The 12,099-nt window shown below is 42.8% G+C and overlaps 1 protein-coding gene across 1 annotated transcript in view; it reads right to left on the bottom strand.

Moving 5' to 3' along the window:
• The window catches only part of kcnq3 (potassium voltage-gated channel, KQT-like subfamily, member 3), a 105,557-nt gene that overhangs the window by 8,789 nt on the left and 84,669 nt on the right, over positions 1 to 12,099 (bottom strand). Inside the window, exons 3-11 of the mRNA XM_080907434.1 lie at positions 10,637 to 10,727; positions 9,692 to 9,818; positions 8,279 to 8,451; positions 7,686 to 7,859; positions 6,875 to 6,985; positions 5,970 to 6,065; positions 5,747 to 5,841; positions 5,329 to 5,355; positions 64 to 263 (exon numbers count right to left, since the gene is read on the bottom strand). Of these exons, the coding sequence (XP_080763560.1) occupies positions 64 to 263; positions 5,329 to 5,355; positions 5,747 to 5,841; positions 5,970 to 6,065; positions 6,875 to 6,985; positions 7,686 to 7,859; positions 8,279 to 8,451; positions 9,692 to 9,818; positions 10,637 to 10,727 (1,094 nt within the window). The remainder of the gene's footprint in view (positions 1 to 63; positions 264 to 5,328; positions 5,356 to 5,746; positions 5,842 to 5,969; positions 6,066 to 6,874; positions 6,986 to 7,685; positions 7,860 to 8,278; positions 8,452 to 9,691; positions 9,819 to 10,636; positions 10,728 to 12,099) is intronic.

A 12,099-nucleotide genomic window follows, 5' to 3' on the forward strand; every position in this document is an offset into this window, starting at 1 on the left:
AGGATTAGACCAATATGGAAGACAAAAGCTCTCTGAGCTATCCGTGCTTTTTTGGTTTCAAACCTTCAGAGCTCTGGCGGAGTGTGTTGGCCTTCATTCGGAAGGCAGTGCGGAAGCGTTCCCGGTTAGTGAAGCCACCAGGTTTGGGCTCCTTGGAGGGACTCTCCTCGATGGAGTCTGCGTTTCCTGTCAGCTTCTTTACTGCCACCACAGACGGTCTTGAATTAGGAAGGCGAACACGCTCGAGTAAACTTAGTTTCTGGCTGAAGAGGGACAAACGAGAAAACAATACAGTATGGACCAAGAGAAAGCATGTGAGCACCAGCAAGTAAAGTCTTACACATCACCCAGCTGGGTGTGATCAGACACCGAAGAACGTTCAAGAAGCAAAGCAGCCAAAAGTTTAGGCAGATATTCAGATTAAAGCCACATTCTTTTAAACTTTAAATACTGATATAATTTTTCTGATCATCACTCAATTCCTGTTCTCTTCATTTTCTCCCACACCCCAAACTGTACTCGGGAGATGGCTGCTCCTCCCTGAACCAGACTAAGTCTGGAGGTTTGAAGATATAAAAGGGAGTTTTTCCTTCCCACTGTCGCCAAGTGCATGCTAATGAAATTTTTTGCACAATCAGTTTTGTTGTGATTTTTGTGTAATATAAGTTCTCCTGGTCTGCTGCTGCAACGTAACAATGCAGCTTTCCTGGCAGAAGGAAGACTCAAAGAACTGAGAGGAGATTGGTCTCCTTTACTGTCCAATGGCTGACAATATTTGGCAGCACAAAGACGAGAGCTCCCTGGGTAAAATAAGACTCCTGTGCCTTGGAAGAGGGAGAGAGGCGGGGTAACCGGAGCTGACAACAGCCCAAACAAGGCCTCTGAAACGTGGAGCGTTCTCAGCGACTTTGCTCCCACAGCAGACACACAATATGAGCCTCTATGTGGCCTCGAGGCAGAATAGGGACGGCAGATTACGGCGCTGAGAGGCCGCAGAATAGGAAGCTGTAAAGGAAGAGAGAAGCTCTTTCTGACTGCTCCTTGGCCGAATAAAGAGCAGAAAATGGGATGTGATTATCCCGTGGATCTCTGTAAATGAGGCAGCGCAGCAGGCGAAAAAAATGATGCTCCTTATCTCCCACAGCTCTGCCTTCCCAAGACACACATGTTGGTTCATAATACCTGCACAAAGCTGCGGGACAATATTAAAAGATAATTTCAGTTATTGCAAATATGGATCTTATTTCCTGGTTGTTAGGATAACAAAGGGAATACACCAGGTTACATGGGTGGGACTCATTTTACTTGGAGGTAAAAGTGAAACTACTGATTTTAACAGCTCAAAAAAAGCAGAGAGTGTCCGACACATGTTCGTTTTTCCAAATGTGTTTGGTCGAACTGAAGGTTTTTCTGTTACCATTCTCTTGATCAGGTTTTTAGTCTCTGATACTTGTTTTTTGTTAATGCACTGTGTCAATTAAATGTTATGTCTCTGAACACAAAACTCTTACCTTGTTGTTTACATTTGTTTCAGCTGTGTCTCGTCACCCTCCCATATCCATTTCCTGTGTGAGCATTAAAGCTCTGCCTTTCCCTTTCGTTGTTGTTGTCGTTCCCGTTTATTCCCTGTCTGTTTCTGAGTTTGATGGATTTATTGACCCTTTTCTTTTCGTGGACTTTGAGATTATTCAGGCTGATGGTAGAACTCAAAGATTTGCTTTGTGTTTATTTCTGCTGCCTCTGGAATCAGTAAAGCTAAAGTTAAAGTATAGCAGCTACCTGGGCACCCACCAATCATCCAGTTCATGGTTGCAGGCACAGTGACAGCTAATCTCAGCTGTCACAGGGCAAGAAAAAGAGTGCATCGTGGGACAGTCACAAATACTTAAAGTACATGTGCATACTAGAGTTTTATATTTGTTGTGTAAACATTTTAATAGTGAATATCTGACACTGACTAGTCCTTTGACTTAAACTAAAATTGTTAAAAAGGTACTTTGTCGACATAGATGTCACATAAAAGACGTAGTTTACACCTGAACTGTGGTGGAGGAGAATCATGCATCTAGTAAAACTGATACACACACACACACACACACACACACACACACACACACACACACACACACACACACACACACACACACAATAAGTAGCTTATCGGCCTCTTGTCGGACATCGTCGCACTGTTGTAGTTTCTGGCCGCCGTCCACCTCTTCGCTCAGCGCAACAAGATAATGTCAGAGTGCTAATTTCCCAGCCGCTGATCCTAAAAGGCTTTTAAAACTCTGACTGCCTGCTTTTCACTCCGTTTGACTTCATCACTCAGCGTCTGCACCCTCATTTCTTTCCACTCTTGTTCTCCCTCCACATCTCCGTCTCATCTGAATTATGTCCCCGCTTAATACTACAAATACAAGAAAAATGATTGTAATCGTTGTAATGCAACCCTCCGGTTCAGCCTATAAAACAGACGCCATTAAGAACAGGTGACCCGACCTCTCTGCTCTGCTCTACCAGCCCGTGTATCAGAGCCGTTTCAGCTTTTAGCAGCAGTAACTTAATCCAGCGTGTTGAACACAGAGGCCGGGAGGCGTCGGAGCAGAACGCTGCGCTGTAATGAGCCTGTAACGCCACCTCTGCTGACCTGAGCTGATGCGAAATGGCAGGTTTAGCAAGACTACAGCACATTTCATATAATGGCTCTGACATGTGTTTGTCAGCACTGAATGATGACATCAAAGAGCAAAGTTTTTCCTAAGTTTAAGAAATCAAACTTTTAGCTGATTATGTACTCTACATTTGTGTGTGCATGTGTGTGTGTGTGTGTGTGTGTGTGTGTGTGTGTGTGTGTGTGTGTGTGTGTGTGTATTCAACTAAAACTGGCTCTCATTTCCACTTCTGAACATTTTAATCCTTTAAGACCTACCATAGAACCAAGTCCGCCAGAGCTTATAGTATATTTTTACATGCTGTGGAGCCATTTTTGGAGCATTTCAAGTTGCTATACATCAATACAACCATTATAGCCCAAATTTTAATGATATGTCTGCATTAAGTGCATAGTAATTACATAAATTGCAAAAAAGTGCAATAAACTACAAAAAAATTTAAAATCGTTTTTGATTTTTTAACATATATTTCTAGTTAGAGAAATTTAAGAGGCTTATCCCTCAAAACTGTAAATACACAAACTAGTTTCCCTCCAAAGGAAATTTATTTTAAGTGTCTTCATAGTTTTATTTTTGAGATACACCAATTTTCATACACTGCAGGAAAAACGAAAAAATATATTATAGTGCAAATTTGCAAAATAACAGCATATGCATCAAAATAAAATATTTCCAGCAGTGCAATATGAGTCCTCAGCATCCCAGAAACGACACAGAAAGACAAAGTCAAACATAACTTTTAAAAACACCAGTATAGGCTCATAAGGCCACGATGGTAAAAAACGACATTTCCGCAAAACGACGTCACTTCCGGTTTTGGGCAGGTCATGCGGACATGCGATAGTTCACGCTGATGGACGTAGGAAGTGTTACAAACAGCTGATCGGATCGGCAAAGCGTGTTTCTGGAATATTATGTTTTTGTTGCTGCAAGCGCTTTTTATGCAGTTTTTGCAAAGCTATATGTGGAAGGAAACTGTGACCGAGGACAAGCTGATGGCATAAGATGTAAGTACAACTCCTCTGGTTTCATATGCAAAAAAAATTATTGCGCTAGCTTACGTGGTTGCAGTGCTACCGGGATTTAAAAATAGTTACGCAAAATGGAGCGTGTCCGCTCAGACCGGCTTTAAAGGGTTAATGCCAATGTATAAGTCCTAGCTTACATGTTGACTATATTAAGCACAATTACAAAAGTATAAACACGTGTTAGGCATCAATCACAGTGAAGTTGGTTCCCCCCCTTTGGAGCCACCAGTCACTGGGGAAAGGTGCATCCCCTGGTCAGCCTCTCACTGACCGGTGTATCCCCTGACCCCAGTGAGAGGCTTCTGGAGGTTGCTGCTTGGAAAACGCCCCTGTGATTGCTTCGGTTGCTAGCGCTCAGCCATAGTTTGCATGAAAGATGCAGACTTGTCTGCAAACACTTGCCAACAGCTTGCTGATTGGTTAAACTCAGACAGACAATGTTTGCCGTCAAAGTAAAAGTTGTGAGTACTGCTACAGCTACTTTGAAATGTCACATTGCTGCATCTGCTAGTATTCTGCATGGAAGTGCACCAAAAACCAGAACTGCATGCAAAATACAAGCAGATGCAGCAATGCTCCAGCAACCAAATCAAATCAAAATCAAATCAAATCACTTTTATTGTCACATCACATGTGCAGGTACATTGGTACAGCACATGTGAGTGAAATTCTTGTGTGCGAGCTTCACAAGCAACAGAGTTGTGCAAAATACAATAATGTAAACCAAAACAATCTCAAGGAAGTTTGTGGTGCAGCACCCTTTGCAGCCAATTTCACCATCTTCCAGAAACCTCTCACCAGCTGCCCAGTGACCAGAGGTTGATGGTGGTCGCAGAGTGGTCTCTATGCCTGTGTGACTGAGGCCTTGGGTAGGATAGAGTGCAAAGCAGGTGAGACCTTTTCACCTGTGCACTGGGTAATTTGTTTTTATACTGTGTCCATATGCAAACAACCAAGACCAAGGTTAGACAAGTGGCTGCTATGACTAACAGGTGAGCAGACAGGTGTCACTGACTTCACATGTGCTAATGCCACTCAGTCAGTCTGTGCGGCTTCTGTGTCTTTTGCAGGACTTTGATTAAATTATCTCATTATATCATTATATGTCGATAACCGCGGTGACACATCTGCAGCAGCTCAAGTTCAATCTGCTCCTCAAACCGAAAGCCTCAGTTGGAGTTTCACAACACTTTTTGATGTGGAGACTCATTAATGTCGCTCAGCAGGACGGAGAAAAATGAAAAGTCAAACCCATAGACCTCTTCTGAGGCCCTAATTACAAGATCTAAACTGTCACTCATAATTGAAACACAACTAATGGACTCGCTAATAGGTTTCCACAGAAACCTCTCAGCTTAAATGTCATTAAAGCAGCTGATGTGGAAGGCAGAGGGACGCGTGGGCGTTCAAAATTCATACGTCCCACGGCCATTAGCCCCGAGATTTATCCGACTGGTGAATTAATACAGGAAGCTATTTAAAGGCGGGCAGGGTGAGATATTCTAGGAAATGTTCATTAGTCTCTCCAGCATGTGGGGCTAATTAAAGCCCCGTCAGAAAGCATTTACTTTAGGCACAGCTCTGTGTGATTAACTGTGTCTCTGCATGGACACCAAACGGTGACCTACCTCGCCATGACCTCCAAGGTGTCCTTCCTGTGGACGGGGAGAGAGGAAAGGATCAAAATCAGGTATCTGCATGCAACGTAGGATTTAAATATCCTTTGATAAAGACTAAAAGTCAGAAGAGGACCAAAGCACGACAAAAATCCTCAGTTTGAAATCCACCGAGTGCATTTTTCTTGGTTGATGTTCCAAAATAGTGCAAACTGCTGATTCGTCTTTTATGTTTAATCTTTAATGAAAATTTTAATTTGAGTTTTTTTGCTTCTTACTCAAAGAAATCTAAAAGTAAAACTCTCCAGGTCAATCAACTTAGTGTTAAATCTGCAGATGCAAACAAAAAACAACATATTTAATGTTGTTTGCTAACTTAAGGTAATGCACGAGGACTATAAAAGTGACTGTTATGTTTTGTGGTACTTACCTGAAACAGGGAAGAGAGATGACAGTTTCGTAAAACCTCCAAGTGGCAATAAGGTCTTCCCTGATTGGATTGGTGGAATAATATCTCCAGGCAGACTTGAGATGGGAAGACAGGAGATCAACCAGAAGTTATAACAGCGCTCAGCTTAACTGAGTCCAGAAAACATAGAAAGTCTCAGCTGGACCACGCAGAAAGATGCCGATGCCGTCAGGTAGCGTCTCACCTGGATGAGGCCTGCAGCCGGATGTCTGCGCTTCTCAAAGTGCTTCTGTCTGTGCTGCTCCTGGACCTTCAGAGCCAGGCCCGAGCCCAGAATACCCTGCAGCCATAAAAACAGAAAGCACGTCGCTCAGTGCTCCTGCCGTGCTGCGGGACGCCAGTGCCGAGCAAAATGTTAACACCTCGCCTTTATCTTGGTGAGGGTTAGCAAAAGGTCACAGCTTGGCTCAAAAGTCCTCCTTTGTCCACATCAACCAAAGCAAGCAGATGTTTTACACGTACTTATTCACTCGGCTGCTCATGTATCACATACATGCAAACACATGACCTCCTGGTCATTAAGGAGGTGCAGGGCGGTGCTCTGCTAGCTGTATCCATGGGACTGATTACAGCTGATAACCTTCAGTGGGAACATGTTTTACCCACATGTTCTCATCGCAGAGTAACTGATGCTTCCAGAATGTGGAGGCTCTGGTTCGAGTCCCACTGAGACCTGCTTTCACTTGGTCGAGTGTCGGTAAATTGTGGGTGTAAAGTAAGGCTCTTTATTAACAATAGCCCTGCACAGTAAGAAGGTAGAGAGTGACACATCATAACCCCGGGACCAGAGGACGCCTGGTGTATAAACGAGTGACACCAGTGGTTGATATCATGGCACTAACTGATGCCCCGGGAGAGAACTGACTGTTTTCTTATACTGAAAGAGGCGACACTTACTAATAATCTAGCATTAAAGTGTTACAATCAACTTGTGTTGCACATTTTTTCTTCATAAATAAAAAGGTCAGAATTACTTGTGCAGTTCATACAAGACAGATTTCCTAACATGAGTATGTATTGATTGATTTATTCGGACTTAAATGAAACCCTGCACCATCAGCAGCGGTGTGTAGAGGAGAGCGCACTCACTGCAGGCAAAGCGAAGAAGGACACTCCGATCAGAGCGAAGGTGCCGGCTAGCAGCCTCCCAGCCCAGGTCTTTGGGGTTTTGTCCCCGTAGCCGATGGTGGTCAGTGTGATCTGAAAAACACAAGGAAGATAAAACACAGGCAGAAAATCTTTTAAATTAAATCACTAAAATTCGACACAACAGCCTCGGCGTCCTCGTTTCAGCAGTAATGTTTCCGTGGAGACTCATCTCTCTCTGTGACCTTCGTATCGATCCGTTAAAGGGCTCTTCAGTGTTTCCCGGAGTCAGAGGATCGCCCTGAAAAGCAGGCGGTGACAGTGGAACATCTTGTTGAAGGACATTCTGGCGGCGCAGATGCTCGCTGTCATGGAGCTTGAACTTTTGGCCCCTCTGGTTGAAGGACGGTCGCTTTAATGAGGCATTGGTGCTTCCCTTGCCAGAGGCCCTCATTAAAGCTCAGAGCTCTGCGAGCTTTCAAACGGGATTCACCGGAAACCCTCAGGCTTTCCACCGGCACATTGCTAGAAACTAAAACCTGATTTTTTCCTGTCCTCTTGGCAGAAATCCCAGATTTGATTTAAAGCCAAAATATTAGCAGTTGATGATTTGGCCAGGCACCATCTGTCCACCGAGCTGCAGCCAAATCTACTCTCACCTCTAAGCTGCCAAAATCATTTCCAGACAAATAATTTGCAGAATTCAAGACAGGATTTTTTGTTTCCAGCAACAAAATTTCAACAATATGCATGTTAATTCACTGAGTGCAGTGCTAGTCGTAAACTTGGAGCTTGTTTTTTTTAATGCACGTACCAGCCCCCACCAAAGCGCATCAGCGTAGGTGTCAAAGTCCTGCTCTTTGGGCTGGGCCGTGGGGTTCTCCTGGTCAGACATGCTCACAGAGGCGTCATCCTTTTCCACCAGGTAGACAAGGAAGGACGCCAGGATGAGAGACAGGAAGCCGATGTACCAGGCTGTGATCAGCTCCTGCAGAAAACAGGGAAATATTTGAAAGAAGCTGATATTTTTTTATTTTAAATCCAATAAAAGACTGTTCTAATTCATTATTTACACATTCACAGCTGAGCAGCAGATTCCGGGTCTGAGAAATGAAGCCAACAGCCGCAGTTCCTCTAATGTCCACCTGAGGCTACCTTCAAATCTGAGTCAGTTCCTGCAAACTCCCATAAACTTTCTAATTGCTTCCAGTTTAGTTTCTTTACATCTTCAGCTCATGTGAGTGCTTCACTACACTTTACTCGATACTTCAAGCACTTTCAGTCGTCTCAGAGCGACAGCCGACTCCTTCCAGAGAAGTGCACATTTCCATAATTATGTTTTCCAGCAACTTCCTTTAAAATGCTCACACGTCAGGAAGCAGGAAGTGTGCTCGGGTCCACGCCTACCTTACTGTGCGCGTAGATGGCGGAGCCCAGCAGCTTCCACGTCCCTCCTCTCCGGTCCATGCGCAGCATCCGCAGGATCTGCAGGAAGCGCAGGCTGCGCAGGGACGTGGCCAGCACATTTCCCTGGTTACGCACCGCCACCACCGGCACCGAGGCAATCAGCACGAAGATGTCTGAGCCGAAAACACAGCAGACAAAACCTCGCGTAAAAGACTGTCAGGGAAAAGCTTTCTTCACATGGTTAATGAGACTGACCCGACACGCTGATTCAGTCGTCTTTGTGGGACGACGAGTTCCTAACAGGAGCTGAACATAAAGACGCCGACGAGATGCTCCTAATACGTTTAATGGTTTTAACACACAAGGAGAATTAATGTGAATGCTTCTTCCTTCAAAGTGCCGCACAGCACATTATATTAGCTGTAAAATATTTGGAGGGTATTATTAACATAAAGTATATTCCCTGTGTGCACTGTGTTACTGCACACACAGACTCACTCACTAACCACTCGTCAGTGCACGCTGGTTATTACACCAAGCTGGATGGTTGAACAGAGGAGCTGTCTAAAGCTTTTAGAGCCTGGATCAGATTTTAAAGGTTGGTGATGAATAAAAAAAAGCCTTTCATGGCATCACAAGCTGTAATTCTTGTCCTGGAAGACTATTTCTGTGTTTATAGGTCAAGGCATCTGCAGGAAATCGAAAACTCATCATCATCATCCAAAACCGTTTCCCAAAAACTGCAGAGAAGTCTGCAAAATAGTGAGAGTCGCTTCATCTTCATCTGCAGAGCTGCTGTCATTAAAACCAGAAAACGTAAAAGAAAAAGCTGTTTTACAGGAAAACTGACACCCACGTGCTGCAGCATCGCATCAAAAACACATTATGACGGAGCACATCTTGCTGCTATGTAAAGATTTACGTCACAGTAGCTACGTCCACCTTTACACTCTGTATGGTCTAACAACTGAAACAATCCTGATTTTCACTCTTGTGAACACCTGCAGATCTCACTGAAAGTCGAAGTTGACATTTACAGGTGCCAGAAAATGACGGAAACAAACTCTACATTATTAATTTCAGGGGTGGGGAACTCCAGGTCTCGAGGCCCGATGTCCTGCAGGTTTTAGACGTGTCCTGGATCCAACACAGCTGATTTAAATGGCTAAATTACTTCCACAACATGTCCTGAAGTTCTCCAGAGGCCTGGTAATGAAGGGTGAGATCTAAAACCTGCAGGACACACTTAGGCTTGGAGTTTCCTGCCTCTGATTTACTTATATCCAAAACCCCCTGTAGACGTGTCGGTAAGCCTTCCTTACTGACGAGCTCCCAGTAACACATCGTTCACCAAACAGGATGTTCAGCAGCAGATTTCCATGTTTAATGCTCAGAAACCTTTAATGACCTTACCTAAAATGCACAGGGGTTTGCGAGCGAACTTCAGCCTGCCCCTCCATCCTTTATAGCGACAGCAGCAACCGGCCGCCCAGATCCTCAGCGCAAACTCGGCTCCAAAGATGAAGATGGCGAACGTCTCCTGCACAAGGACACGTCAAAAACCCATTCACAGCTCGCTCAGATACGAGCTGCATGCTACATCAATAACGATTCAAATTCAGTGAAATCTTTCAGTGTTACTGAATCTGCCTCTTTGTTTGTTGTTACATCCTGTTTTGGACCCACTCCACATCTGCTCTCTCGGTCGTGAAGCAACAAACAAGATTAAAAAAAGAGAAAATTGAATATTTGAAGTGTTGTTTTGTCCAAATAAGCTCTGATTTGTTCAGAAGGGCAAACGGAAACTGTCCAGGTGGGAATGATTTCAACCAAAAATTGGATTTCAATTTTATTTTGTACATTTTTCCTTCGGACGCTTCATTTTTGGAGATTTTCTTGTAATTTTCTGGCAGTCCTTTTATTAAATCAACATTTTCCTGCTTTAATCTAATATATTTATTATTTTGTACTTTTTAAAAAAATGTCCTCTAACCATTTATTGATTTACTTACTCATGTTTTACAGCTGCTAATTACTATCAGTCCTATTTCAGTCCTTTTAATGTTTGTGTATCTGCATTTTACACTATTTATTTTTTAAAACAGTGAAGTATTTATATTATAAGTATTTATATCAGCTGAGTTTAGTTTATTTAAATGTGAAATGCAAGTACCAGATTTTATGCTCCAGCACCCTGCGACCCCTGAATTTGACATTTTTTTTAAAGGTCAAATTTGCTGATTTGAGTGAAACATGCGTCTGATGATGCACATTAAAAAAAAGCTTGTGTTTAGTGGAACGATATATATATATATATAAAAAAAAGATACAAACATAAATGAAGAAATGAAATCTCACCAGTATGACCAGCCAGTGTGCCGACACGTTCTCGTGTTCCTTGAATGTGGTCAGTATGGCCAGAATCAAACAGCCCAGAACGATTAAAAACCTGCAGACACACAAGAGGAAAAACATTCAGTTACAATAATGCACGACACTCATGTGCAGGACACACAAACACTACAGAGTGCAGGAAAAAAATCACTCAGAGTGAAACTGCACAGTCTTACTGTCACCACTAGAGGGGGCCACGTCTCCCTTTAATTTATGCACGGGGGGATAAATTATATTATAATGTGTTTATATCACATTTACTCAAACCTGCAGGAGTAACTCCAGGATAAAGACTAAAAAAAACCAACAAAAACATCCTCATCAAACTTGTTGTCATGAATCTGTGGTTGCAGACCACGAGAGAAGCACTGACTGAACCTTTAGGACACATCAAGTCTTCAGGGGGAAGTGGACACGGAGGGGAACGAGACACATCTGAACACAAACTAAAACTTAAAGCTGTAACTGGATGAAAGATGGAAATCACAAGACAATGAAAATATAAAGTCAAACGGAGAATATTTGATGTTTTAACACATCTAAACCGAGACCACTATGATTAAAAAGCAGGAACACTGGAGGTCTGGAACTGCTTACTGTAACATGAGGTCTAAAAATGAAAAATTATACAGTCTTATTTAACAATGTGACATAAACATACAGAAAGCACGCCGCAGTGATCAGAAAACAGTGTAGATACTAAGAACGAACATTTTATTAGCACACGTCAGATTTTTTGTTAATTTCTGTTTTAATTTGACTGCATGCACAGAGTTTCATTTAAATGAGGCTAAATTACAGCACATATATAGCAAAATTCATTTCTTTCCGTTCCGCCTTTTTAATTTAACCGGGTAGGAGCGTTCATCCTGCTGCTCGTGCTGATCGGTTTAACTTCAGCGATTGTACTGCAGGCTCTCTGTTGCATAATGAATGTGTGCCTGGCAGATGAGTCGTTCAGAACTGGCTGAATTCAGACTAATCTCCACCGAGCAGGCCCGCTAACCACACAGCATCAGAAAAACAGCAGAATTTTCCTTTAAACTAAACAAATTGTGAGATAATTGTGAAGCCAGCAGGCTCACTGACAACCTCCCACTGCTACGGTGAAATCTGCACACAGCGCTTTAAAAAAAGGGTTTGGTTTGGAAAAAATATTGCCATTAATTTCAATGGACAAACCAACAAAGTCAGTTTAAGTCACCTGTATTTATGCAGCACATTTGAAAACTATAGGAGCTGATCTAAAGGACATTACATTAGAAATATAACAACTACAAAAGCATAAGTGAAGCAGCACAATTAAAGGAGACCTATTCTTTTTTTATTTATTTATTTGTCACATGTAGTTATAGCTGGTACAACATACAGTGAAATGTTTTTCCTGGCTAAAAAAGTACTCCCCCCGACTGTGCAGACATGCTAAA

Source organism: Rhamphochromis sp. 'chilingali', assembly GCF_963969265.1.
Source record: "Rhamphochromis sp. 'chilingali' genome assembly, chromosome: 16".
In the NCBI taxonomy this organism is placed as follows: domain Eukaryota; kingdom Metazoa; phylum Chordata; class Actinopteri; order Cichliformes; family Cichlidae; genus Rhamphochromis; species Rhamphochromis sp. 'chilingali'.